Source organism: Pelophylax lessonae (assembly GCF_965119305.1).
Source record: "Pelophylax lessonae genome assembly, chromosome: 6".
Taxonomy (NCBI): domain Eukaryota; kingdom Metazoa; phylum Chordata; class Amphibia; order Anura; family Ranidae; genus Pelophylax; species Pelophylax lessonae.
In genome coordinates this window covers 177,335,951-177,363,015 of record NC_138773.1, presented here as the reverse complement: position 1 = coordinate 177,363,015, position 27,065 = coordinate 177,335,951, and the positions used below count along the sequence as shown (strand labels likewise).

Here is a 27,065-nt window from a genome sequence, read left to right as displayed (position 1 = left end):
CAGCGTGCCCCCTTTCAATGCAGACTGACCACAGCGTGCCCCCTTTCGATGCAGACTGACCACAGCATGCCCCCTTTCAATGCAGAGTGACCACAGCGTGCCCCCTTTCAATGCAGACTGACCACAGCGTGCCCCCTTTCAATGCAGACTGACCACAGTGTGCCCCCTTTCAATGCAGAAAGCCAGTGCACTTACCTGCAGCAGCGGCTTTGCCTCGAGTCCTCCCGCCTCCTCCTCGGCCAATGGCATGAGTTCGCCTTTCGGCCAATCAGGAAGTCCTTCTGACATCTCCGCTGGCATACACAGGCTCAGCGGCACGGGGGGGGGGGGGGGATTGGCGCACGCAATGATTCTGTGGGCCGCAGGTTCCCCACCCCTGCTGTAGATGGTGGTCTGAAGGGAGACCTGTAATGTACACACTCAGTGCTTTGGGCAGTCTAAGGAGACCTGTAATGCACAGTGCTCTGGGACGGTGGTCTGAGAGGCCTATAATGCTGCACAGTGCTCTGAATGGTGGTCTGAGGGGAGGCCTGTAATGTACACACTCACAGTGCTCTGGGCAGTCTGAGAAGGCCTGTAATGCACAGTGCTCTGGACGGTCATATTTCAGGTCGGGAGGTCTGTAATGCATTGTGCTCTGGAGGGTCGTCTCTGAGGAGATCTTTAATGCTGCACAGTTCTAAGCACACTACGGTCGCTACTTGCTACCTTGCTTGCTGGGAGTGGAAGTACTCACAGGCTCTACTGGCGGAGCTCCAAAGAAACCAGAAGTACACGTGGTTAAACGTCCCTCCCTCACATTTTCATCTCATTTTGGTTCGTTGATGAAAATGGAATTGATTTTTGTCGATTGATAAAAATGTGGGGTACTTTTGTTTAGTTTTAGCCACTGGAAATATGCCACTAACGAAAATTATGACGAAAATGTTTTCGTTGACGAAACTAACACTGGTTATCGCTTGTCCTTGTAAGGGCTATACATAAGCAAAAGTTCAGTACTGTTTTGGAAGTACTGTAAATGTACTGCATATGCATTGAGCAACCCACTGCATAACAAAAGAATGAGGGGGCTCTCCCCAGGGGCATTTCCCCCTTGCCCACTGCTCAGTCATTCCCTATTCTTCACTGCTCTCTACTAATGCATTTCCCATTATCTGGTTTTATTTCACAAAGCCACTATCGGCTTCTCTTTACACTTTTCTGTTCTATAAATCCAGCTTTCAAATGCCTGTTCCCTTCTCTTTTCTTCCTCGCTCTCCGCTCTTAGAATGAATGTAAAAATGTTTAAAGGGACCAGGATTAGGAGAGATCTTTCTTAGTCTACTCACAGAACGCATGGTAATTCTAGACATTAAGTATGCATCAGTAATTGTTCTGTTCAAAACAAAAGCTCATTTATTATCATTTCTTTTCCAAAAACTCTCCCTCTTGTGTTTTGTAGAACGCATATTATGCATACAAATAAACCGACCAGTGTTCAAGATTTATTCACCTATAATGCCATCACTTTCCTAAGTAACAGAAACCCGGTTATTGCTTGTTGACACTGCCCTCCATTCTCCTATGATGGTTTCTACTTCATCTATACACCTGGTCTTGACAATAATGTTGATGGGTCTGCATTTCCTTACCTAAGTATTCTACTTTGCAGCCAGTTACTCACTTACTTGATCTGCCTCTTTTGCATATTTTGAAGCCCACTACATCCAGTTTTGTTCCTACTTCCTAAGAACTGTGGTTATCTACCAGCCTTGAAGTTTGTTTTTCAGTTCTTAGAAAAGCTTCTTTCTGTGAGCCCATTATTTCCTTTCTGATAATTCCACAAGTGTGGGAAGCTTTAGCATTCCTATTAACCCTTTTATGACTAGAGGTTATTGATGCCTAGATGCCAAGGCCAAATGTAGAAGTGTCGGTTAACTTCATAGTACCTCTCTAATTTACATACCTATAAAATCTGTATATATTATTTTTTTTTTAAGAACAAATAAATAAGGTTTTTATTTCATATAGTATTTAAAAAAAAAAAAACATGCTCTGTTTTTATTATAGCCTGGCAAATGTGCAAAATGTAAACATGTAATCCATTTTTTTGGATTAACTTATTTTGGTATCTTGACAACCTACAGAATGTAGTGACATCTGCAGTGTCATTTACAAGCTGGTGAATTATTTTGCAAGTGAAGCCTCTAGCCCACAAATATATAATTGCAGTGCCACTATGTGTATATATAATAAATAGTTAACTTATAAAGTGCTATAAATCTATTATATACAGAACAAAATTAATTTTACATGGCTAAAAGTATATGTCAACAATCACTTTTCTAAAACAACCCATTCACTTTTAAAAAATAAATGAAAGGCAAAACATTTGTGTATCCATATGAAAAAAATGATAAATACCTTTTTTCTCCCCCTTTTCTGGAAAAAAAAGTGATCACATACCCTCAGTTCTCAGCTGCATAAGGAGCTCAGAGAGCTGGAAGAGGAGAAACAGCGGCACACTAAACTTCCCTGTGAATGGCTGTGCGGGGCATGTTAGGACAAGTCTGATGGAGGAGAGCAGGCTCAGCACAGCTAGAGAACTGACCATGCTGTGCTATCAAGCCTAGTGTGGTCAGTTTTTAATAGACAAGCAGAGGAACAGGCAGGAAAGCCAGGGATTTCACATAGAGTTAGCAATACAAAGAGAACAGGATACTTTTTTTTTTTTATACAAGTACATGGTACAGCAAGCACATATCAGGAATATGAAATGTTGGGTGTACATATTCTTTAATACCAAAGTTCTGGGAAATGTAGACTAATATAACACTACCCGATTATATTATTATTATTATACAGGATTTATATAGTGCCGACAGTTTGCGCAGCGCTTTACAATATGAGGGAAGACAATACAGTTACAATACAATTCAATACAGGAGGATTTAGAGGGCCCTGCTCTTTAGAGCTTACAATCTAGAAGGGATTTGCTGCATACAGTATTTAGCACTTTGTGGCACTTTTTTTATTTTTTTTAATATATGAAAATGAATTTGATTGTATGAAATCTTACAGATATACTTGCACATAAATGACTAACTCTTTATTGATCACAAGTATGTTGTATTGGTGTGTGTGTGTATATATATATATATATATATATATATATATATATATATATATATATATATATAATTATTTTTTATATTATATACTTTTTTATTTTTTGTATTTTCCAGCACGTTGATATTGTCTTTAATCTGCTGCATGGATTTTGTTCTGTATATATTGGCACTATATCATTTTATACGTTTAAAATAAAAAAATATATATAGCGGGTAAAATAAGTATTGACCACGTCACCATTTTTCTAGGTAAATACACTATATTACCAAATAATGCCTGCCTTTACATACACATTAACTTTAAGAAAATGCATGGCACGCTTGCATCACTTTTCTTTTTGCATTTGCATGTTTTTGGATGCATGGCTACCCACGAGAACCTGCACACCATTTCATGCTTTTAAAAAATGCACGGCAAGGCTCATTGTGCTTGCGTTACTATTAGTTTGCATCTGTGTTTTTTCCAAAGCAACCCGCAAGAAAACGTATGCTTTTCTGTGCATTTAGAAAACACGCCTTGCGTTTGCATTACCATCTGTTCACTTCTCTGTTTCTAAATGCACAGCAAGCTGCAAGAAAATGCATGCTTTGCAATCTGTTTTGGAAACATGTAGCAATGTGCGTCATGCCTGTGTTACCATAAAGGCTGCATTCGCATCTGAATGAGCCAAATGAGCCGCAACCCGCACAGAAAACATGTGCTTTGCTGTATATTTCGAAAAAACGTGGAAACGCACGTCGTGCTTGGGTTACCATTAGTTCAAATCTGCAAGTTTCCGAATGCAAATTTGCTTGTATGAGATCTGGAACGGTTTATTGAACAAACTCACACAGACTATATACACCACCAGGTCAGGTGAGTCTGATTACATTATCGTATGCAGATGAAATTGTGTATAGAAATAGAATTAACATAACTAAGGAACAACCAACACAAACTGTAACCAGAAACATAATTACCCACGCTAATTACCTAGCCATGTGGACAGAAACAATAGGTGAATGGGAATCCACACCCAGACAATGTTATAATTAACATGCTAATTAACTCAGCTCTTAAACCAGCTTGGGTGACGAGTGGCAACAAAGCTAAAACAATGTACATTACACATTATCCTACATATAAACACAGAACACCTTATTAAACAGACAATAGGAGACCCCAGTAGCAGACTGTCCATCACCGACCTACAATAGTCTATGAGGCAAAGCTCATGCAATGTTCCGTCATTCAGATACAGTGGAATTAATGCATCATAGATTTCTTGAGGGATATTGTAGATAAATATTAGTGTCCTATTTGAAGTAATCCAAACCATATTCTCTGTGTCCATTAAGTAGTTGTCCATCATTTTCTCGATCACCCTGTGCCCCTAATAGACACAGGGTGACTTAAGCCTCGTACACACAATCAGATTATTAGATTAATTTTCTTTAGTTTTTTGTTACATGCTAGTCTCCTATGGAAAGTGAAGAGGTTACTTTCATACGACAATTCTCGTACGACAGAATTTCTTCAGAAACTTCAGAAGTGATGTCCTGTGTTGAATTGTTTTGTATGTATTCTTTAGTTTCCAATCATGCCTAGTCTTGCTCTTATGATTTTTTTTGGACGAAAACTGTACTAATTAAACGAAAATCGTATGTTGTGTTCACGTACGATAAAAATTTTATAGCCTGCACATCCAGTTTTTGTCGTATGAAAATTTCTAAATCCGCTGTCGAAAGCACTATACTAATGATCCGAAAATCGGCAGATCGTTCGGATGAAATTTTACTTCCAATTTTCTTATAGTGTGTACGGGCCTTTACACATAAGAGGGACCTGGGGAGCTTAGACAGAGATTTCCCAACCTCTCTAAGGTAAGCTGGGTTCCAGGGGCCCCCAAACCAAAGTGACTACCGTCACACAGGGCAATCTGCAAGAAAAAGCACGCATTTTCTGTGTGTTAGTGATAGTCTGTGATCGTTGTGCTGGAAGTCATGTGACTTTCATGTGGTGCTGTGTGAGCCAGGGCTATCCAATCCCTCCCAGCATCAGTACAACTAGCTTTCCCAGCAGGCTGTGTATATTATATGTAGGGCTTTCCTTTTTTTGAATATTGCTGGGATCTGTGAGGTGGGACTTAGGAGGTTTGGACTCTTCCTGTAGGTGTGACTGGGCAGGACTGAATGCTAATTAGGATGTATTCATTCCCACCCAGCATCAGGGCTAATTAGGAAGTTACATCATTTGCAGACTACAAAGGAGTGTGTTCTAAGCTAGAGATGAAGCAGGAAGTGGTTGGAAGGCCCTCAGTCTACATCCAGACTATACAGACTGTCACATGGTACAAAGCCAACACTAAACCCAGAATAGCAGGAGATCTGCAGACAACAGAGCAACATGGTATAGATGTATGATCTATGCTGGGACTGATCATTCCATTCACTTCTAGTGAAACGAAAGTTGGAGTTTAGCTTTAAATTAATTTCAGTTAGAGTGTTCAATACTTTCCCCCTGTGTCATTCCATTTTATTACACATAACATCATTTCTGAACATATTTGTTTTGGCTTCCTTGTATGTATAGGTTGTTACTGAAGTGGTGCAAATGTCATGTCAACAGCACCTTTAGAATTATATTTACCTAGAAAAATGGTGACATGTTTAAGTTGCAGAATTAAGTTACAAAAATAAAAATTAACAGCAACAATTTTATCAATGCAGCATATCAGTGCAGTCTTCTTATTGCCCATCAGTGCAGCCTTATCAGTGCCAATCAATGCATGCAATTTTTAAAACTTAAGCCGGCCATACATTAATCAAAATTCGGCCAGTTAAGCAGGGGCCACCTGAAATTCGATTCATGTATGGGCAGGGAGGTTGTACAGAACATCTACCAATTGACTTCTGTACAACCGCCCTGTCAGATTTTCGCCACTCAATCGGTGCTGTAGGCTATAATCTGCAACACTGATCAGTGTATTCTGACTGGGTGTATGGAGTAATCAAGTTTTTTTTTTTTTTTTTCAACCCTGGGTTGAACAAGAAAAACTAACTCCTCTATGGACTATAACAAACAAAATCTCCTGCGCTCAAAAGTGATGTGACGTCAGTAGATATTGCCCAGGATCTCTATGGCTCCAGGTAAATGCACAGACCTTGCTGCCCTCCAAGGGTCTGGGGGCACACAATGGAAACATTGTGGAAAAAAAACTAAGAGGGTGTACCAACCTTGCGCATTACCCAAGTGGTGTTTATTGGTATAAAAAGTAAGGAAATATACTCACAAACAAGTAGGTCATAAAAACAATTCAAAGTCCACAATGGACACACAAAGTGACCAGTGTCCAGCACACCATAGAACCTTCCAGATGGCTGAAGCATTTCGAGGGGAGATCCCATCTTCCTCAGAGCCAAATTTACTAAACTTACTGCACCTATAGTAATTCTATCATCTTAAACCGTCTGCCATTCTCCTCTGACATCAGCAAGGCTTTTTCATCCACACAACTGCCACTCACTGGATATGTTCTCTTTTTCGGATCATTCTTTGTAAACCCTAGAAATGGTTGTGTGTAAAAATCCCAGTAGATCAGCAATTTTTGAAATACTCAGACCAGCCCATCCGGCACCAACACCCATGCCACGTTCAAAGTCACTTAAATGCCCTTCCCCATTTTGATGCTCAGTTTGAACTTCAGGAAGTAGACTTCACCACGTCTAGATGCCTAAATGCATTGACTTGCTGTCATGTGATTGGCTGATTTGTAATTTGTGTTACCAAGCAATTGAACAGGTGTACCTAATAAAGTGGCCAGTGGGTGTATATTTGAACGTAATCAGAATTGCGACAGTAGATTCTGTCATTGGTGCTTGTTTCTGCTACAACTACTGTGTTTGTAAAGGGTTAACTGCATACTTAACCTGCTCCAGTGACAATCGATCTTATTCTACCTATATTGCACAATCTATAAACCCACTGCAAATATAAAGTGAATAAACACCAAAACTGATAAAGTATGCTACGTCTGCTAGCACAACATACTTTTTTATTGATCAATCTCATTCTGCTTATGCTTGGATTGTTGTCCCAGAGAAGGAACATGCACAAGGTGGGATCTGAGAGGATAATTGTCATATTCTGGTTAGCAGTCAGGTGGGATAATTCTACGTGCAGCATTAGTGTATGAGGCAAGTAACTGCACTAAAGGACTGTAACCTCTATGAAAGCAACTCTTAGACTAAGCCTAAGCACACCTGTTTTTTATATAGAGAAAGACTTTCGGTAACAGTTCCCTCCTTATCAATTGTTTTTCTATGCTATCTTTTATTTTGCAGTCATGCCTTACCCATTAGGGTACAAAATAGAGCAAAAATGGGTCTGATGAATGTGAGCCAGGAAAGGCAGATTGAAACCCGTAAATGAAAAGGGGACCTGATTCATAATTTTTATGAGGTGGATATCGAGGCACAACAGATTCAGGAAGAGCTTGCAGGAGGAGCAGCGCTGTCTCATGTTTTTAAGTGGTTCTGGTACCGACAGCCAAGGACTGCACATGATGTACCAACAAATATAATCTGAGCATGCTAGCACTAGACAGTCTGTACTCAACATTAATTCTCCTCAGCTGCAGGAACCATTCAAATGGATAATGGCTACAGATCTTATGATGTACCTGCAGTTCCTCAAGCACCAAGCTGAAAGGGTGGCTGTATAGCATCCATCTGGGAGACAGAAAGAAGAGAGCTGGGCAGACAGAGAAGCTGCCCAATGAAACCATTGTGAGGTGGCTAAGCTCCAGCAACAGCTACAGGATAAGTCCCTTGGTTCCCGTGAGCACAGGGAAGCACCTTTTGTCTGTGAGCAATGCAGCCAAATTTCCAGTGATGGACAATAGTAATGAGACTTTGTTCCTATTCTTTGAAAATAAATGTCATCGGTGCCACTTGCCACAGATACAGTGGGCTGCATCTTCCAGCCTATTGAGACTGAGTGGGATGCATTCTGTACACCCACCAGCTTCCTTGTTCTACTGTCCCCCTTTCTCTTCTTTTCTTTGTTAGGAAAATCTCCTGGAGGCCTGTGTAAAATCGCTAACCGATAGATATTAAAATACAAGGCCATAAAAGACATTTTAATAACAGTTCTCATTTGACCCCAGAAGTCTGTAGGAAGATATTCATGATGTTGCAGAAAGGACCTGCAGACACTTGAATGTTGTAAGCTGCCTACGCAACACATTCAGTGGGCTGAAAGAAAAAAGTTTCCTATCAGACCCTATCAGTTTCCTATCATCAGAGTACCTGATGATCCAGGCAGAACGCCTACACATCTGTCCCTCAAACGTTTGGCAGTTTGTGACGGATTGCAAGCTTAAATCTGCTAATGTGGCAGCAGAATTAGCATCTACTTGCATAAACACTCAGGTTTCTGGACTCCCCGCTAGTGGCTGAAAAGGAGAGAAATCACTAACGGTGACTCCTGGTCCACCCGTGAGTCATGTCTCCCAGCAACCAGCACCTGGAACTCCTGGTAGGTTGGCATTGGTTGACACCTGCAGAATCTTTACTTTTAGCAAGCTCAGACACCTCAGAAACACTTGTTCTGAACCCTGCCAGAAAACATTCCTCCATGTTGTGTTTAGTGGAGAAGCCAGGGGCAAAACCAACAACCTACTGTTAGTCACCATGGGCAGCCCAACCATTACTGGTTTTCAGAACTGGACAGAAGTCTCTTCAGTTCACATTGGGCTGTAGATGAAAACATCATCATCCCAGACATCTAAGCAACTTGGGAATGGACAAAAAGAAATAAGTATGATGTAGGTGCATGTTTTTTTCTAGGGAAGGAGATATGGATGGAGTTACCACTATGCCTGCACAATTACCCAATACATGTATGTCTGATTTAAAAAAAATTTAATTGTTGAATCTGATGACTATGTATTGACAGTGGTGGTGGTCACAAAGCAAGGGGATGGTACATATAATCCTTTTTTTTTTGCTTTGACCCAGTGAATTCTTCCTCAAGTTCTGCCCTTGTTTGCCACAAGACAGTTGGCTAAGACTTGTAGCGCCACCTTTGAACAAGCACTACAGACTGTTCCAAGTCTGGAGAAAATCAGAAGCCTAGCTTCCAGCCTTCCTGTGGAGGAAGACAAACAAAAGGTTTACTGGGATGGGGGAAAGCTGTACAGGGAGGTTATGCTAGCAGAAGGCAGTGAGGCAAACCTAGTAAAAATGCAGCTTATTGTATCTGAACATGTTAGGGTACACGTGTTAAAGGTGGTGCACAAAATTCCACTAGCGGGTTAGTTAGGAATCATCAAGACTGAGTGAAGCAAATTTTTTCTGGCCTAGCACGCTTACCAACAGGGTTCACTACTGTCTGTCCTGTGTTGCCTACCAATGGGTTGGCAAGGCAAGATATGTTCCTAGGCTCCATTACGTTTGCTTGTAACTGATGAACCTTTTAAGAGGGTGGCAGTGAATATTATTGTGCCCCAGTCATCTCCCAGCAGTTCAGGTAAACAATGCCATTCTGACAACAGTTGGATATGCCATCCAGGGGCAGCGCAACAATAAGGCGACCTAAGCAGGATTGGGGGGGAGGTAAAATCTGAATCTTTCTAGGGATTTAATTCTTTATACCTGCTGCAGACACATGCTTTTAACACACAGGGGCCAGGAGTGTGTGTACTTTCTAAAGCTGGCTGACTGTTGGCTTTCATGTGGAAGTGATAAAAGCGGCTGTGGAGCCGCTGATAACTTACACAACTGCCGCAATGTGTTGTGCGACCCCCCTACCATGTTCACAGGGCTCCACTGATCCACCTGCGGGCCCAGTGCAGTCATGCCGGGTGTCACTTGGAAGGGCGGCAGGAGCTCAACAAAAATTTGAACCTATTTAAATACCCCGTGCTCCACTGCACACAAAAGAGGATTTGCCTCTTACAGGTCTAACACAGACTTTTTTCAGCTTTTTCAATGCAAGCAAAGATCGCCTTATCCATAGGATGACACTTTCCTAGCAAATCCAGCCTTTCAGTATGGATGGATAAACCACATCTCATTAACCTCAAGCTGTGTTAGTAACCCACACTCCAGCTCGTTGTGTCACACATGAAAAAGGAGGAAACCGCTCATTGTGCAGACATCCATAAAAAACTGTTTATTGGTATAGACATGTACTTACAAGAAAGAAGGATAATATAGGCAAATTGGTTACACAGTGCCTGGCGTCCTTACAGATAAGACATCACCGCTACCACTAACCCAACTTACTTTTCGTTCTACCGGGGCAACATAATTAGCGGTGCTCACAGAAGGCAGGCTTTATCTAGCTTTCCATCAGAATAAAAATTAGAGGGCAATGTACACCTTGTTAAAAGACTCCAGCCGCCATATTTGTGAAGTCCGCACCTGTCTATTCATAACATAGGTTACAACTAAGATGTATAAAGCCAAGGAAGAAAATTCTGGCACAAGGATATTTTCCATTTAAAACACATCCGACAAAGGCAGGAAATTTGATTAAGCACCTCAGGATAGATTAATATAATGGAATTAGGTCAAAATAAAATTAAAAATTAAAAACGCCTTGGCTTTGTGCTCCCAAGATGTGCCTACCTCCAAAACACATCTCCTAGAGCAGGGACATGAAAACTACGCCCCCCGCCCCCCCACGCGCTGCAAAGCCACAAGTCCCATCATGCCCTTGCCTTCGGGTATCATGCCCGCGGCTGCCAGAGTCCTGCTATGCTTCATGGAACCTGCAGCTTCGTAAAAGTCAGAGGGCCACAGTCTGCACATCCCTGTCATAGAGCCACAATGACAGGCATGCATTATCACATTATGTATAATAATAAATAAATGACAGAGAATAATATCAATATTTTGCCCACTAAAATGAATCAACCTGGTACAAATGAACTCATGTAAAATATTATCAGTCAAAAATTGCAAAATAAAAATGAACAAGGACCATAAACACACAATCTAGCTGGTATTAATAAAACAATGAAAATCCCAATTAATATTCATACCTTTCGGGCAATGGCTTGGTAAAATAAATAACTTGCGCACCTGCGTGGTGACCTGTATCCTGCCTCTGCCCAACATGTTTCGACACACAAAATACCATCAGGAGGCACGATGTCACGTGTGACTAAATATGCTGGGCGAAGCCAGGATTCACATCACCACCCATGGTGGCCATCTTGGATTCTGGTAGATGGGTATTGAATCGTGTATGGGAGTATTTATATGCGTTGGTTATGCTTTTATTTGTAAGTGCATCCATTTTCTTTTTTTAACGAAAAGTTCTAAATGGTTGTACACTCTGTTTTATTGATGAGCTGAACCCTGGTGGAGAAGCATGATTTGTAAAGCTTTTAGTGCCTCAAGTGCCCTGTAATTGTAAGGAGAAACTGGAGGGGTCCTGTGTTTCTGTTTGGTCCCAGGATAAGCTTACCTGTTAGGTTTTTATGACCACTCTTTGTCTGAGGGTCATAACTATTTGGTAAGCCTCTTAGATCACAGTGTGGAGTTTGCAGTAGTCTGTCTCTGAACAAGTTCTTTATTTCACCAAACCCTGACAAGAGGGGATTTGTTGGTTTGTGTATGGACACTTATATAAAGTCTATGTATGGACATTTTTCATTAGGATTTACGTATGGACTTTGTTTTGCACAATATTTGCACTTTATTTATATTCATTTATATTGTGCACTTTATTTAGCTGTGATTATTTGCACATGTATTTTTATTGTCTGTGTTCACAATTATATTTCTTATTTTAATTTTATTCTCTCACTAGGTTAGGTTATTTTTTTTATATTCGTTCAAAGCATTACAATTTAGAGGTTGAATGATTTCAGATCCCCTATAGTCCTAGTTATATACTGCACACTTCTCACATGTGATTGAATAATTTAATTAGTATTGTCATTGATATACCTCGACCAGCCATACATTATGACCACCCACCTAATTTTGAGTAGGTCCCCCTTTTGCCACCAAAACAGCCCTGACACGTCGAGGCATGGACTCCGCTAGACCTCTGAAGGTATGCTGTGGTATCTGGCACCGAGCTGTCAGTAGCAGAGCCTTTAAACCTCCCCTGGCTTGCCTTCTTCCCATAGTGCATTCTGGGGCCATCTCTTCCTCAGGTAAGTGACGCACCCGCACCTGGCCATCCACATGATGTAAAAGAAAATGCGATTCATCAGACCAGATTACCCTCTTCTATTACTCCTGTGACTCAATTCTGATTCTCACATGACCGTTGTAGATGCTTTTGGCTGTGGACATGGGTCAGCATGGGCTCTGATTGGTCTGCAGCTATACAGCCCTTTAAAAGAACAAACTGCGATGCACTGTGTGTTCTGACACATTTTTTATTGGAACCAGTATTAACTTTTTCAGCAGTTTGAGCTACAGTAGCTTTTCTGTTGGATTGGACTACACGGGCCAGCCTTTGCTCCCCACTTGCATTAATGAGCCTTGGTTGCCCATGACTCTGTCGCCAGTTTGGCTGTTTTCCTTCTTGTACCACTTTTGGTAGGTCCTGATCACGGCAGACCAGGGACATCCCACAAGAGCTGCAGTTTCGGCGATGCTTTAGCTATTACAATTTGGCCCTTGTCAGTCGCTCAAATCCTTACTCTTGCCCATTTTTCTGCAATCAGTGTTATTTACTTTACCTGTTGGTGGACATACTGTTATGTCATTGGTGTACATTTTTAATGAGAGAGTTTTGGTTTAGTGAAGAGGATCTGAGTGTGATACATATGCAATATACAGTATATCTATTCTCTCAACACTAATATGTTAAATGCGCACCCAACAATGGTCTGATTATTTAACTCTTGGTATTGAAGAGACTAGATGGCAACATTCTCTATGGACTGAAATTAGTTGATAATATCTCATTAAATTGGAATAGGACCCCTATTTGAAAAAAGGTAATAAATTAATCATCAAAAGATATCAATCCTATCTTCTCCAGAGAGTGTAGTCTTGAATACAGTAGTAAGGTTCTTTTTTGCCCAATCTGTTCAGTGCTAGGAATAGACTGAATAGTACTGACTGTACAGGCAATTGTTGCGCTAGTAAATATGTTTTGCTCACATATTAAAGTGTCACGTTAAATCATATCCACATCACTGAATCAAACCCATCAAAGTTGTATTATTTGAAATACAAATTACTTTTATTTGATTGTGTGTGGGTAGTATGGGGCTTAATGTGTGGGTAGGTCTATGAGGCATCAGAAAGACTATTCTCTTTATTATATATCAAAAAGAAAGATACTTGATTATTAAGTCATAATTCTTATCTCACTGCATTCAGTATTCAAAGTATTGAAAAAACTCAACCATGTAAGAATGGAAATGACAAGCTTTAGCAATTGTTTAAAAATATTTTTTTTTGTGATTTTTTTTTAAGATTCCCAAATGGGTAAAATAATGAATGTGGCATTTTTTTTTTGTTTAGGAAATAACTTTTCTATACATTATGCAACTGCTTGGTTAATGTTGGACCACATTATATTCATAGGGTAGCTCTAGTGGAAGCATTATAATTAGGGCTGAAACCACTAATTGATGATTAATCGACAACTAATCGATTATGAAAATAGTTGCCAACTATTTTTATAATCGATTAGATGGTCAACCGATTAGTTGGTCTGCATACAGAATGCATTATTTGTTTACACATCAGGAAATACAGTGCAGCACAGATACAGCTCAGTACACTGTCCATGTCAGTAAGCACCTAAGAACTTGTTAATTGGGGAGGAGCAATGCCTCATGGGACATATAGTCCTGGGCAGGAAGTGAGTTGTTCTAAAGGAAAAAGTTTTTTTTTTTTTTACCTTGCTATAGGGGCTCTCTATAATATGCTTTGCAGCTTGCTATTGGGGCACTCTGGAGGCAGGAGGAGCCAGAAGTGTTGGTGGGGGACCCCAGAAGAGGAGAATCAGGGCTGCTCTGTGCAAAACCACTACACAGAGCAGGTAAGTATAACATGTTGGTTGTTTAACCACTTAAGCCCCTGGAAGAATTTACCCCCTTCCTGACCAGGCCCTATTTTGCGATTCGGCACTGCGTGACTTTAACGGACAATTGCGCGGTCGTGCGACGCTGTACCTAAACGAATTTGACGTCCTTTTTTTCCCACAAACGGAGCTTTCTTTTGGTGGTATTTGATCACCTGTGCGATTTTTTGATCATGCGCTAAAAACAAAAAAAGAGCGACAATTTTGCAAAAATAACTATTTTTCACATTTGTTTATATGAAATTCCCCCCAAAAAAAAGTAAAAATCAAAATTTTTTAACATTTTTGGCCAATTTGTTTTCTGCTATATATGTTTGGTAAAAAAAATCACAATAAGCATATTTTGATTGGTTTGCGCAAAAGTTATTGCGTTTACTAACTAAGGGAAAGATTTTTGTCATTTTTTTTGTTTAACGAGTAATGGCGGCGATATGCGATTTTTTTTTTTTGCGGGACTGCGACATTGCGGCGGACAGATCGGACCCTTGACTGAAATTTTTGACACTTTTGGGGGTACCAGTGACATTACTACAGTAATCAGTGCTATACATATACACTGTTACTGTAAAAATGACACTGGCAGGGAAGGGGTTAACTTTATTGGAGAAGGAGGGGTTAAGTGTGTCCCTAGGGGCGTGATTCTTACTGTGCAGGGATGTGGCTTTACATGTAACAGCAGAGATCTACGGTGCTACATAGCAGGACCGTATGATCTCTGCTGTTACACAGGGAAGAATGACAGGCGGCTTTGTTTACATTAGCCGCCTGCCTTTCTCCCTTCACAGCGGACGATCGCAAATGACCAGCGGACATCGGGTCCACTGGTCACTCGCGCGGAGGTGTCCGTGAACGAGCGGGGCGGGAGCGCGCCTCCGGCGGCGCGCGCTCGCCCCCTATTGGCTCACAGGCTTGTGTCACTTTGCCTGGCCGGGGCTGACCGTCGCAGTATATGTACTTGCGGCGGTCGGCAAGCGGTTAAAAAATAAAAAATCACTTTAAAGGTTCTGTGCAGGGAGGACCAGCATCTGCACCCAGAGAAGCTGGAGGCTGATAGACTGGAGGTAATATAAGGCATTACAATTACATTTAATGGAAACTTTTACCAGTATTGTGCATATATTTAAAATGATCATATTCATGAAAAAAAAGTTTCAGCTTTTAGTAATACTTTACTATAAAAGCTTTATATCTCCCTTCCACCCTTCATTATAGCTTCATGTTTGACTCTTAGTTAAAATGCCCATATATCCTACTTCTGGGTGTATTTATTATTATATATATATATAAAGTAATATATATTATTACTTTTATGGTTTCACAGTATAAATGAATCCCTTTATAGAAGCGATTTTCTGCTCTTTTTGCACTATAAAGAGCTAATTTTAGTCTTCTTTTTAACCCCATTATGACAGGTGATGCAAAAAAAAAAGCATGCTGCTGCTACTAAACATCTTAGGCCTGGTTCACGTTTCTTGGTGCTTTTTGCGGAAACACACTACAGTTCATTTAACATGGTTTCCTATGGGACACGTTCACATCTATACTTTTTTCAGCCGCTACAAATTTGGAAAGGGTCAAGGAATTTTTCTCTATCGCTCATTGACAGACGTAGTCTTCTTGATTCTCAAGAGCTGGGTTATGTTGTCTCCGCAGGAGTAGGACTAGGCAGAAAGACAAAACGTTCTGGCTCCACCCTAGGGGCAGTCCCTGAGGGTATATCCTCCCTCTCTCTGCTACAGGGAATCAGTTTTTTTCTGTCTAGTCAGGAGTAAGGACCTAAGCTCCTTGCTGGGATCTTTTTGGTCCTGGCAAGATTTTTTCTTTAGAAGAAATATTTTTTAGGTAGTTTTTTCTCCAGTGTTTTTCCTGTGAGATCTTCAAGCAAAAAACGCCGGACTGGGCGACACTTGTGGTCACCCCAGCCGGCCTACGAGCGCGCGCAGACCATTGCATTGCGCTTGGTCGGTCGCGACACATTCAAGTAAGTATGCGGGGCCGGGCGACGGGCTGGATGTTGAGATCCAGTGGTCACCCCGGTTTCTGCCTACGAGCGCGTGCAGACCAGAGCTCCGCGCTGGGTCGGCCGCGACGGAGTCCCAGTGGAGGGACTGACCTTGCGAGTTAAAAGTCTCGCTTGGACGCCAGGAACCAGAGAGTCGAGGCGTCCGGAGTGGTCCACAACCCCCCACCCCGGTGGAGAGGGTATTGTGAAGAGAGGGTACCTGTCGGTTCGGTATGGTGAGTAAACGTTCCCTTTTTTCTTTCCTCGTTATGAGGCAGTATGAATTATGGGCCCCTCCATACATGGTCAGTATATATCTGACACTAAAAGTCCCCCTTGTAAATACAGTATGTGTTTGTGGGAAGTGGACTTGGTTTGAGAGCTAACACTCTACCCAGCAGACTGTAGCATTACAGCAGACATAGGAGGTATAATCCTACCTTATTTGTAGTGTATCTCCTGTAGATCTATCAATCGCCACTCAGCAGAGATGCAGGTGGATGTGCTGGGAAAAACGATTTCGGCGGTCCGCCGCCATTTTGCCGTAGACCAGGTGCATGCATGTCCTCAGGTCACGCCGGCCGCCATGTTTTTGGAGTCTAATGTCTCCTATATGGGGGCGGCCATGTTTCATGAGCCCAGCTACCTCGTGGAGAGCTGGGAACGCCGGAAGGCGTACACAGGGGGCGGAGCCACGTCCTTCTACCCGGGAAAAAGCAACAGCTCCTTCCAGTCTGTAAAGACAGACGCTGACTGCAGTTGGTTGGAAACTTCACTGCATCGGTTGGTGAGCCTTGGGGGTCCCTCTCTCTCTCTGTGGGATCGAGAAGCAGGTACTCTGAGGGGCGCTATTGCGCTAGGGGGAGACACATAAAAAAAAAAAAAAAATTAAAAAAAAAAAAAGAGGTATTTTTTATTTAAAAAAAAAAAAAAAAAATTTTTTTTGTGTTTTCTGGCAAAGGTGTCCTGAATTAACATGGACCCTGCCACTCATGTATCTCCTCCGGATCCCCTCGAGGGGTCTGCGGGATCCTCCAGCACCCCACTGACGATTAAATCATTGTCCGCTATTATGGAAGCTTGTGTCCCGGGTGGAAGTGGCTTGTCAGGGACAGGGCGCAAGTAAGCGACCCCCGCCTAACCCCTTATTATCTGAAACCTCGGATTCAGACTCTGAGCCTATTTCTGCAGTTGCAGGTACTTCATCTGGTATTGGTGTCTCGTGTACTGTCTTTTCAGACAGTGAGGAGGATGTTTCGGCATCAGCCATAGCCAGAGAGGAAGCGTTGGTAAACGCACTCATGGTATCTGTTCAAGAGACCTTAAGATTACAGGGTATTCCGTCAGAAATAGCTGAAACTGAAATCCCTTTTGGGACTAAAAACGCATCTAGTGGCGAAGGTTTTTTCCATTGCCCAAATGTTTTGGCAATCCAATCAAAGAAGAATGGAGTCTGCCAAAACGCATTTCTACTATTTCTAAACGCATTAACAGGCGTTATCCGTTTGAGGAAACCCTCATTAAGAAATGGACAGAACCACCTGTGGTGGATTCACCAATTGCTAGATTGAATAAAGCCACGGTTATTCCTCTAGAAGACGCTCCGTCTTTTAAAGATCCAGTGGATCGCAAGATAGAAGCTATGTCTCGCACCATGTTTACCTTGATTGGATCAGCTTTCAGACCAATAATTGCTATTGGTCTGGTTTCGCAGGCTGTAACTGTATGGACCAAGTGGTTACGCCGGGACCTAGAAGAGGTCCCTCAGGCGGTATCAGATTTGTTGGAACAGATGATACAGGGGTTACAGTTTGTGTGTGATGCGGCGTTAGACGCCACTTCATTATTGGCGCGAGCATCTGTCTCAGCGGTGGTTCTCAAGCGTACACTGTGGCTAAAAGGTTGGTTAGCCGACCAAGGTTCCAAAAAAGCATTGGCTAATTTCCCCTTTTTAGGAGAGCGTCTATTTGGAGCCAACTTAGATGAGATCATTAAGGATCTCACGGGTGGAAAGAGCACCTTTTTACCGCAAAATTTTAAAGGTAAAGGAACTCGTCAAAGACGAGGGCCTTCTTTTTCTGCTCACAAGAGGTTTTTTTCGTCCCGCGGGTGAAAAAATTAAGTCCTCCAAAGCTCCTGCAGGAGGCGTCAGGGGTCGTTGGTCGGGCAAGCAAAAGCCCGCCCCCTCTAGACCTGAAGATAAACCGTCCAAAGCCTGAAGGTGCGCCCCCCCACCCATAACTGGGGTGGGGGGACGTCTTCGCCGGTTCCCGGATCCATGGCTTTCCAGAATCCCGGACAGATGGGTTTGCGAAGTCATAAGGTCAGGGTACAAGATCGAGTTTCGATCTCTCCCACCGGCGCGATTCTTCCCTTCCAATAGCCGACTATCCCCGGATCGTTTAGACGATCTGTGGAGAGCAGTCACAGATTTACTACAACAAGGAGTGGTAGTCCACGTTCCTTGGACAGAACGCTTTCAGGGGTTTTTATTCAAACCTATTTACAATACCCAGGAAAGAGGGCAAAGTGCGTCCAATTCTGGACTTAAGGGCACTCAATTCTTTTGTCTACATAAGAAGATTCAGAATGGAGTCCATTCGCACAGTAGCAGCCTTTCTGCATCCAGGGGATGTCCTAGCGTCCATAGACATCTAGGACGCATATCTTCACATTCCCATTTTCGCAGGACATCAGCGGTTTCTACGTTTTTCCGTAGAAGAGAACCACTATCAGTTTGTGGCGTTACCTTTCGGTCTCGCCACGGCTCCGCGGGTCTTCACGAAGGTGTTGGCCCCAATGTTGGCACTTCTGCGCCAAAGAGGCATATCGATTCTAGGTTACCTAGACGATCTTCTGCTTCATGCAGAGTCTCCTCAGACCTTGCTACAAAACATAGAAATTACTATGATTTCTTTACAGGAATTCGGGTGGCTGGTGAACCAGCAAAAGTCATTTCTGGTTCCCACCCAGAGGCTCGAATATCTGGGTCTAATTCTAGACACAGTCAGGACAAGAGTTTTTCTTCCGGTACGGAAACTCCGAAAGATTCAATCAGCAGTCCACCAACAGCTGGTCTTCCCTTCGGACTTGCATGAGGGGTCTGGGGTTGATGGTGGCTTCCTTCGAAGCAGTCCCATTTGCCCAGTCCCATACCCGAATTCTTCAGCAAGAGATTCCTCTCAGATGGAATCGGAATCCGGAATCCCTGGACAATCAGATCCGATTGAGCAAACAGACCAGAGAGTCTCTGGTCTGGTGGCTTCGGTCTCCGATGCTCAGCCAGGGAAAGTCATTTCTGCCAATATATTGGACGACAGTGACCACGGATGCCAGTCTATCCGGATGGGGAGGAATTCTCGGTCAGTTATCTGTCCAGGGACTTTGGTCCCCGGAAGAATCCAGGTTACCGATAAATGTATTGGAACTGAGAGCGATCAGACTTTGTCTGATTCACTGGACCGAGCAGCTCCAGGGCAGCCCGGTTCGGATCCAGTCGGACAACGCCACGGCCGTGGCTTATGTCAATCACCAGGGGGGCACCAAGAGTGTCCGAGCGGCCAAAGAAGTGGCTTGCATTCTTCGCTGGGCGGAACGATTTGTTCCAGCAATCTCTGCGGTGTTCATTCCGGGGGTGGAGAATTGGCAGGCAGATTATCTCAGCCGTCAGACTCTGGATCAGGGGGAATGGTCCCTCCATCCAGACGTTTTCCACCAGTTGTGCCTACGATGGGGCACCCCGGATATGGATCTGTTGGCATCTCGATTCAACAGGAAAGTTCAGAGATTCGTGGCTCGCTCCCGCGATCCTCTAGCAGAAACCGCAGACGCACTGATCGCCCCGTGGGGGCAATACCAGCTAATGTATGCCTTCCCTCCTCTTGGGTTACTGCCAAGACTTCTTCGCAAGATAGAGGAGGAAGGAATTCCAGTAATCCTGGCAGCTCCGGACTGGCCTCGTCGAGCTTGTTACGCCGACTTGGTCAGACTGATGGCGGACGTCCCGTGGAGACTTCCTCTCAGGGAGGATCTACTGTCTCAGGGACCGATCTTCCATCCTGCTTTACGATCGCTGGTTTTAAACGGCCTGGTTATTGAGACCCAGGTGCTGAAGGACAAGGGATTGTCAGCTTCAGTTATTCCTACTCTAGTTAAAACAAGGAAAGCGACTTCCAGAAAGATTATCATCGTACATGGAAGTCTTATATTGTGTGATGTGAATCCCTTGGGTTCCATCTACATCTTTATTCGGTAGTCCGAATATTGGCTTTCTGCAACAGGGAGTTGAGCAGAAGCTGGCCTTGAGTGTTATCAAGGGTCTGGTTTCAGCATTTGCTATCTTCTTTCAGAAGCTTTTGTCTACTCATTCCTTGGTGCGGAATTTCATCCAGGGGGTGCGACACCTGGCTCTGCCAGTGCACGCGCCGTTACCATCCTGGGATCTTAATTTGGTGCTGTCGGTTCTTCAGACACCTCCCTTTGAAAATATCAGGGAGATTCCCTTGCCTACTTTATCCCAGAAGGTGGTCTTCTTGGTGGCTATCACTTCTGCACGCAGGGTGTCAGAACTGGCTGCATTATCCTGTTGTTCCCCAGATCTGGTGGTTCATAGGGATAAGGTTGTTCTTCATCCGAATCCATCCTTCCTTCTAAGGTGGTTTCAAAGTTTCATTGAATAAGGACAGTGTATTGTCCTTCCTATGTCCTTAGCCCAATCATCCTCGAGAATTTGCATGGCATTCCGTGGATGTAGTTCGGGCGATCAGGATATACTTGAATACTACGGATTCAATTTGTAAGACGGATTCACTGTTTGTGATCACGGATGGCCCTAAGAAGGGGTTGCCTGTTCTGCTGCGACCATCTTTAGATGGATCAGACAGACGGTGGTATAGGCTTATTTTATCTAAGGGTCGGGATCCCCCGTTCCCTGTTAAGGCGCATTCTACTCGGGCGCTTGGAGTTTCCTGGACCTTCCGCCATCAGGCGTCAGTGGTTCAGGTTTTCAAGGCGACTGTTTTAGTAGTCGGTTCATACCTTTACAATATTGTATAAGGTTTATGTGATGGCATCGTCAGATGCCTCTTCTGGCCGCAAGGTTCCTGCAGGCCACTGTTTGAGGAGACTGTTGGTCTACCTCGAGGATTTGTGGGGTAGGTCTCATCTGTTTTCTCGATGAGTCCTTTGATACTTCTGGTTGGCTCTGGTTGGGCCTTCTAGATTGGATTTTGATTCTGTCAATCCCACCCCTCATTTTGTGGCACTGCTTCTGGATGTCCCAGCTCTTGAGAATCAAGAAGACTACGTCTGTCAATGAGCGATAGAGAAAAATGGATTTTTGTAAGATCTTACCGTAAAATCCTTTTCTCTTAAGCTCATTGACAGACGTAGTACCCGCCCCTCTATCATTGAGTTGGGTTGGGTTAAATTCTCTGTTACTGCTTTAGAACAGAACTGATTCCCTGTAGCAGAGAGAGGGAGGATATACCCTCAGGGACTGCCCCTAGGGTGGAGCCAGAACGTTTTGTCTTTCTGCCTAGTCCTACTCCTGCGGAGACAACATAACCCAGCTCTTGAGAATCAAGAAGACTACGTCTGTCAATGAGCTTAAGAGAAAAGGATTTTACGGTAAGATCTTACAAAAATCAATTTTTTCAACACAAAATGGTGCTTTTTTTTGCTTTTTTTGGTTGAATAGACTTCAATGTATGTAGTGCATTTTTGATGCAATTTGCTTTTTTTTATCTGCCAAACAACAAATTAGCCCAAAAAAAAGTATAAAAAAAACGAAAATCTCACAGTAAAAAAAGCACTGCAGGAAGCGGATCAAAATAAACTGCATATGTGTGAACCGAGCCTTATGCTGGCCATACACGTATCGATTTTCGGGCGAAAATTAGTGATCGACCGATATTGTTTTTTTATTGCCGATACCGATATTTTGGTCATCGCATATCGGTATTGGCCAATATTGGACGATATTTTTGTACATTAAAAAAAAGGTTTTAATTTTTTTACAGGTACTCTTGTGGAGGGATCTGGGGTTTTAAAAGACCCCAAAACCCTCCCCTGCACTTAAAAGCATTCAAAACGCCAAGTTTGGCTGTTTTGAATGCTGTAATTTTTTTGAACCCATACATCACTTCCGGGTTTCTACACTGAGACCCGCTCAGAGCCGAATGCTGCTTTTATTGGGTCTTCTCTTCGGCGGCCGTGCATGGTGGCTGCCCGAGTCTCCCGGTGGGACGGGAGACCCGGGCGAGCCGCGGGAGGGGGGGGGGCATCCCGACCGTCAACTATGGACGCCGGTACCGAAATGATTGCCTCTAGCTACAGGCATCACTCCGGTACAAGCACTTTCCTGAAATATCGGCAATATCGGTCACCTCAGGGACCGATTCCGATATATCGGGGAAAGCGCTGATCGGCCCTCAAAATATCGGCTTTGCCGATAATCGGTCAATCACTAGCAAAAATATTCATACGAAAGATCTTTGTACATTCGCTGAATGAAAGAATGTCGTTTGAAAATTTCACTTGCTTTTAACATTCAGTTTAAAAATGAATGTAATTTCTGAACGAAAACTACTTACACGGTCTAAAAATTCCTTTGACCAAGAGGTTTCCTATTCTGTTCCTTCAAATTTTTCCATCACTGTGGTCGAAAACAAACATCAATTTGACCCCACTAACGATTAGAAAATGTTCTTAAAATAAACATTTTTTGGAAGGAAGACATTTGTTTTTGTATGGTCAGCATAAGTGACAGCAGGCGTAGGTAGCTTTTATCAAGCCACCTGCTTATGACAAGGGAGTCCGTCATACATAATTTTTTTTTCAGTTCTGTCTGAAAATCTGCAAAACAGTCTTTAATTTTTTTTGAAAATGATCGTTAGTTGCAGCCCTAATTATAATACATTTTAAGCTGAACTCCAGCCTTACCTTTTTTCACACACTTGTACCAAGTCTTCTCCTTTGTTGAATCTGATTACTCTTGATTTCCTGGAAACTTGTATCTCTACAATATAACACTAAAGCTATAGCAGTTATATTTGGCCCACCTTAATTTCCTGTCTAAATTACATCAGTCATCATTAATCCCCTATCCTTTTGATCTGTACTTTTGTTGAGCTGCCTCACAGCTCCTAGCTTTCTCTACTGTCAATCATTTTTGCTTCTTCTCAAGTGTGTGCAGGATGGGTCTGGTGTCATTCAGTGTATGGCGTTGCAGAGGTCAGGCTTGGGGTCTCTGTGTCCTTGAGATACACTATATTCCCAAAAGTATTGGGACACCTGCCTTAACGCGCACATGAACTTTAATGGCATCCCAGTCTTAGTCCGTAGGGTTCAATATTGAGTTGGTGAGGTCAGGCATAGATGTGGATGAGAAGGCCTGGCTCATAGTCTCTGCTATAATTCATCCCAAAGGTGTTCTATCTGGTTGAGGTCAGGCCAGTCAAACTCGCTCATCTGTGTCTTTATGGACCTTGGTTTGTGCACTGGTCCAAATCATTTGGTGGAGGAGAGATCATAGTGTGAGGTTGTTTTTCAGGGGGTTGGGTTTGGCCCCTTAGTTCTAGTGAAGGGAACTCTTAAGGCGTCAGCATACCAAGACGTTTTTTGAAAATGTTATGCTCCTAACTTTGTGGGAACAGTTTGGGGATGGCGCCTTCTCGACCAACATCAGCACCTGACCTCACAAACGCACTACTGGAGGAATGGTCAAACATTCCCGTATAAAGGGGGATAATGAACCAATGCGCTAACTGATAGAGAGAGGAAAAAGATATATAAAAAGGTATAAGTATAATAAAAAGGAGAAATGTGTTAAAGGAAAATAGCAGCTAATTCATGCAGTCACCACATACAATAGGATTAAAGTGCAATTTGTCTCACAAATTGCACAAACATTCCCATAGTCGCACTACTAGCCCTTGTGGACAGCCTTCCCAGAAGAGTTGAAGCTGTTATAGCTGCAAAGGGTGGGCCAACTCAATATTGAACCCTACGGACTAAGACTGGGATGCCATTAAAGTTCATGTGCATGTAAAGGTAGGTGACCCAATACCTTTGGTAATATAGTGTACAGTAATCCCCCACTCCATCGCGGTTCAGTTTTTGCGGTCCCGGTAATTCGCGTTTTTTTTTGTAATGTTATTTTACTATATAAATCATTAAAAATGAAATATTTTTGTGTTTTCCATAGCTCTTGCTATGTCTCTTAGTATCTTTTATGTGTTTAAATGAGTTTCTATTGTTTTAAAAGTGTGTTTAAAGACCTTAAAATGCTTCTACACGTACAGTGACAGTAAAATAAACATGCCTACAATGCATTTTAATACGGTTTTTCTATTTCGCGGAATTTCACTTTTCGCGGCTGGGTCCGGAACGTAACCCCCGCAATGGAGGGGGGTTTACTGTATATGGCTTTGCAGCTTTTAAAGACACTCTTACTATGTTTCTGCAAATATATGAGCATTTTAATATCGGTTTCCCTAAAGGTGAACTTATCCTTTAAAGTAAATTTGCAAAGTAAGTTTTGCTTTATCAATGTAACTGTGCTTTTCAACTTTTTTTCCTTGTGAAGAACAAGACACTTACAGGTTTATGCAGGGTGTTCTTGAAAAGCCAGGTGTCTTTTTTTTTGGCATGTAGCACTGAATCTCTCAAACTCTTTCCAAGGAACATGTACATGGCTGATTGCACTTCTATTCAGATTAGTAAATACATGGCAGGTAGCCAGTTTGGCAGACATGTAAAATGAGTTTGAGAAAGAATCACTAGTCCCAAACTACTGTTATCTACAGAAAAAAAGTATGTGCGATGAGATTCATGTGGAAATATGCATGTGTAGACACATGGACTGGATAGATGAAATTATGACACCGTTTGAGTGTCCAGGAGCAGATTATTGTTTTACTAGTTGTTAAAGTCGAACTCTAGAAGAGTAAAAATGCTTCCTTGCAATGGAGCTGCACCTGCACTGCAAGGTTTAAATGCCTGTTTATGTCAAGGGAACTGGGAAAAGCTATTTTACTTTTTTGATCCTCCACTCCATCTGGCTCCTCTGCTCTTCTAGACCAATCCTAGAAGCTTCTTCTCCCCAGCACTGTGGTGTTCTAAGGTACTCTGATGTCTTTAAGATGTGAGGATGCTAAAGCAGGGTACACACTAGTAGAAAATCTGCCGAAAATTCCCGCCCGATGTGAAATCGTCCGATTTTCGCCTAGTGTGTACACAACTTTTAGCAGCCGATGCCGACATTTTCAACGAAAAAAAACCGAGGGACAAACACCAAAATTTTTTTCATCTGTCCCCAGACGACCGATTTTCATCTAATGTGTATGCAGTACGTCCGTGAAAAATCGGATACGAAAGACCGCACATGATCTGAAGTTGCTGACAACCCGGAAGTCTAGGAACAAATGTGCCAAAAAAAAAGAAAAATGGGATGAGAAATTTCGTGAACATTTATGCACTGTCGACTAAAAACGGTAATGAACGCTGAGAAGACAGAGAAAAATCGGAGGATATTTCGTCCGAATTTCGTCAAGTGTGGAACAGCCCATCGCCAGACTATGGGAAAGCACCATCTGGCAGGGGAGCAGAGGATTGGGAGGGTAGAAATGCTTTTTCTGTCCCCTAGACAGAAATTAGCATTTAACCTTTGCAAAGGGGCTTAGGGTTTTTCCTTTTTGTTGAGTTGGTCTTCACAGCCCGTTCACACTGGGGCGACCTGTCAGGCGACCAGTTCTAATAGGAGCGACACAAGTCGCTCCGACTTAGAAAAAGTGTCCGGAGCTTCTTTGGGGCGACCCGGAGCGACCTGCATAGACTTCAATGATATGAAGTCCGTGCCGACCGCTCTCCGAGGTCGCGGTGCGAGCAGCGCGCCGCGACTTCACAGGTCGCCCCGGGAAGTAGCGTGGGCGCTACTTTTTTAAAGTGATTGTAAAGTGATTGTAAACCTTTTATTTATTTTTAAATAAAATAACAAACATGTTGTGCTTACCTGCTCTGTGCAATGTTCATCCTTCCATACTTTAGTCAATTTCTTTTTATAATTTTTTTTTTTTTTAATTTCTAGCTTCTCTGCGGAACGGCCAGCTCTGAACGTTGTCATTTTCCCACTTTTGCATGAGAACCTAGCAGATGTAATACGAGAAGTACCCATGATACACTTGGATGAAATAACCTTATTTAAAAGCAGAGTGGCAGAGGAGCCACCGGATTTGTGGTACTAATATTGTAAATCGGGTAAGACGGGATATATAGATGTATAAATGTCGGTAAATTCTTAAATCTTTGCAGATTATATCTCTGAAGGACTTTAGGAATTATTAATGTTCATTGTGGGTGGGACTTTATCTTTTTATGTAAATAATTTCTTCTGAAATAAAAAAAATGTAATGCTTTAAAATGTGTGGCTGTGTAGAGAAAACTTAATTCATGCATATATTTGTTTTTGTTTTTATGCTAATGAAGTATGTATTAAAAGTGTGATGTCTGTGGAGTGCTTCTTGTTGAAAACGTTAAGTATTATGGCTCAGAAAAACACTTTACTCAAATGCATCCCTAGGCTTAAATCTTTACAGAAAGACAGTCTAGCCAAATGTCATCTTTCTGAATTGAAGGAACTCAAGATCTACGTGAAGAAATTAATTGACGCAGAATCTAAAAAAGCTCTACACAGGATAGATCAAAAGTATTATGTGGATGGCAAGAAACCAAGAAAATTATTAGCCTCAGCACTGTGCCACCAAAAGACTAGACTATATATTTCCCATTTTAAAATTCCCAAAGGAGAAACCCACTCATTTTCTGTAGACCTATTAATATTACCTTCACAATATTTGCCTTGTGAAATACTACACTGCAACCTGCAGTGGGCAGACATTGCAAAATG

At 42.5% G+C, this 27,065-nt stretch overlaps 1 protein-coding gene across 1 annotated transcript in view; it reads left to right on the top strand.

Annotated features, from left to right (window-relative positions):
* Window positions 1–26,556, top strand: part of FBXL18 (F-box and leucine rich repeat protein 18) — a 181,571-nt gene extending 155,015 nt beyond the window's left edge. The window contains exon 5 of the mRNA XM_082261931.1: window positions 26,247–26,556. Coding sequence (XP_082118057.1) covers window positions 26,247–26,403 — 157 coding nt within the window. The 3' untranslated portion in view covers window positions 26,404–26,556. The remainder of the gene's footprint in view (window positions 1–26,246) is intronic.
* The last annotated feature ends 509 nt before the right edge of the window (window positions 26,557–27,065 follow it).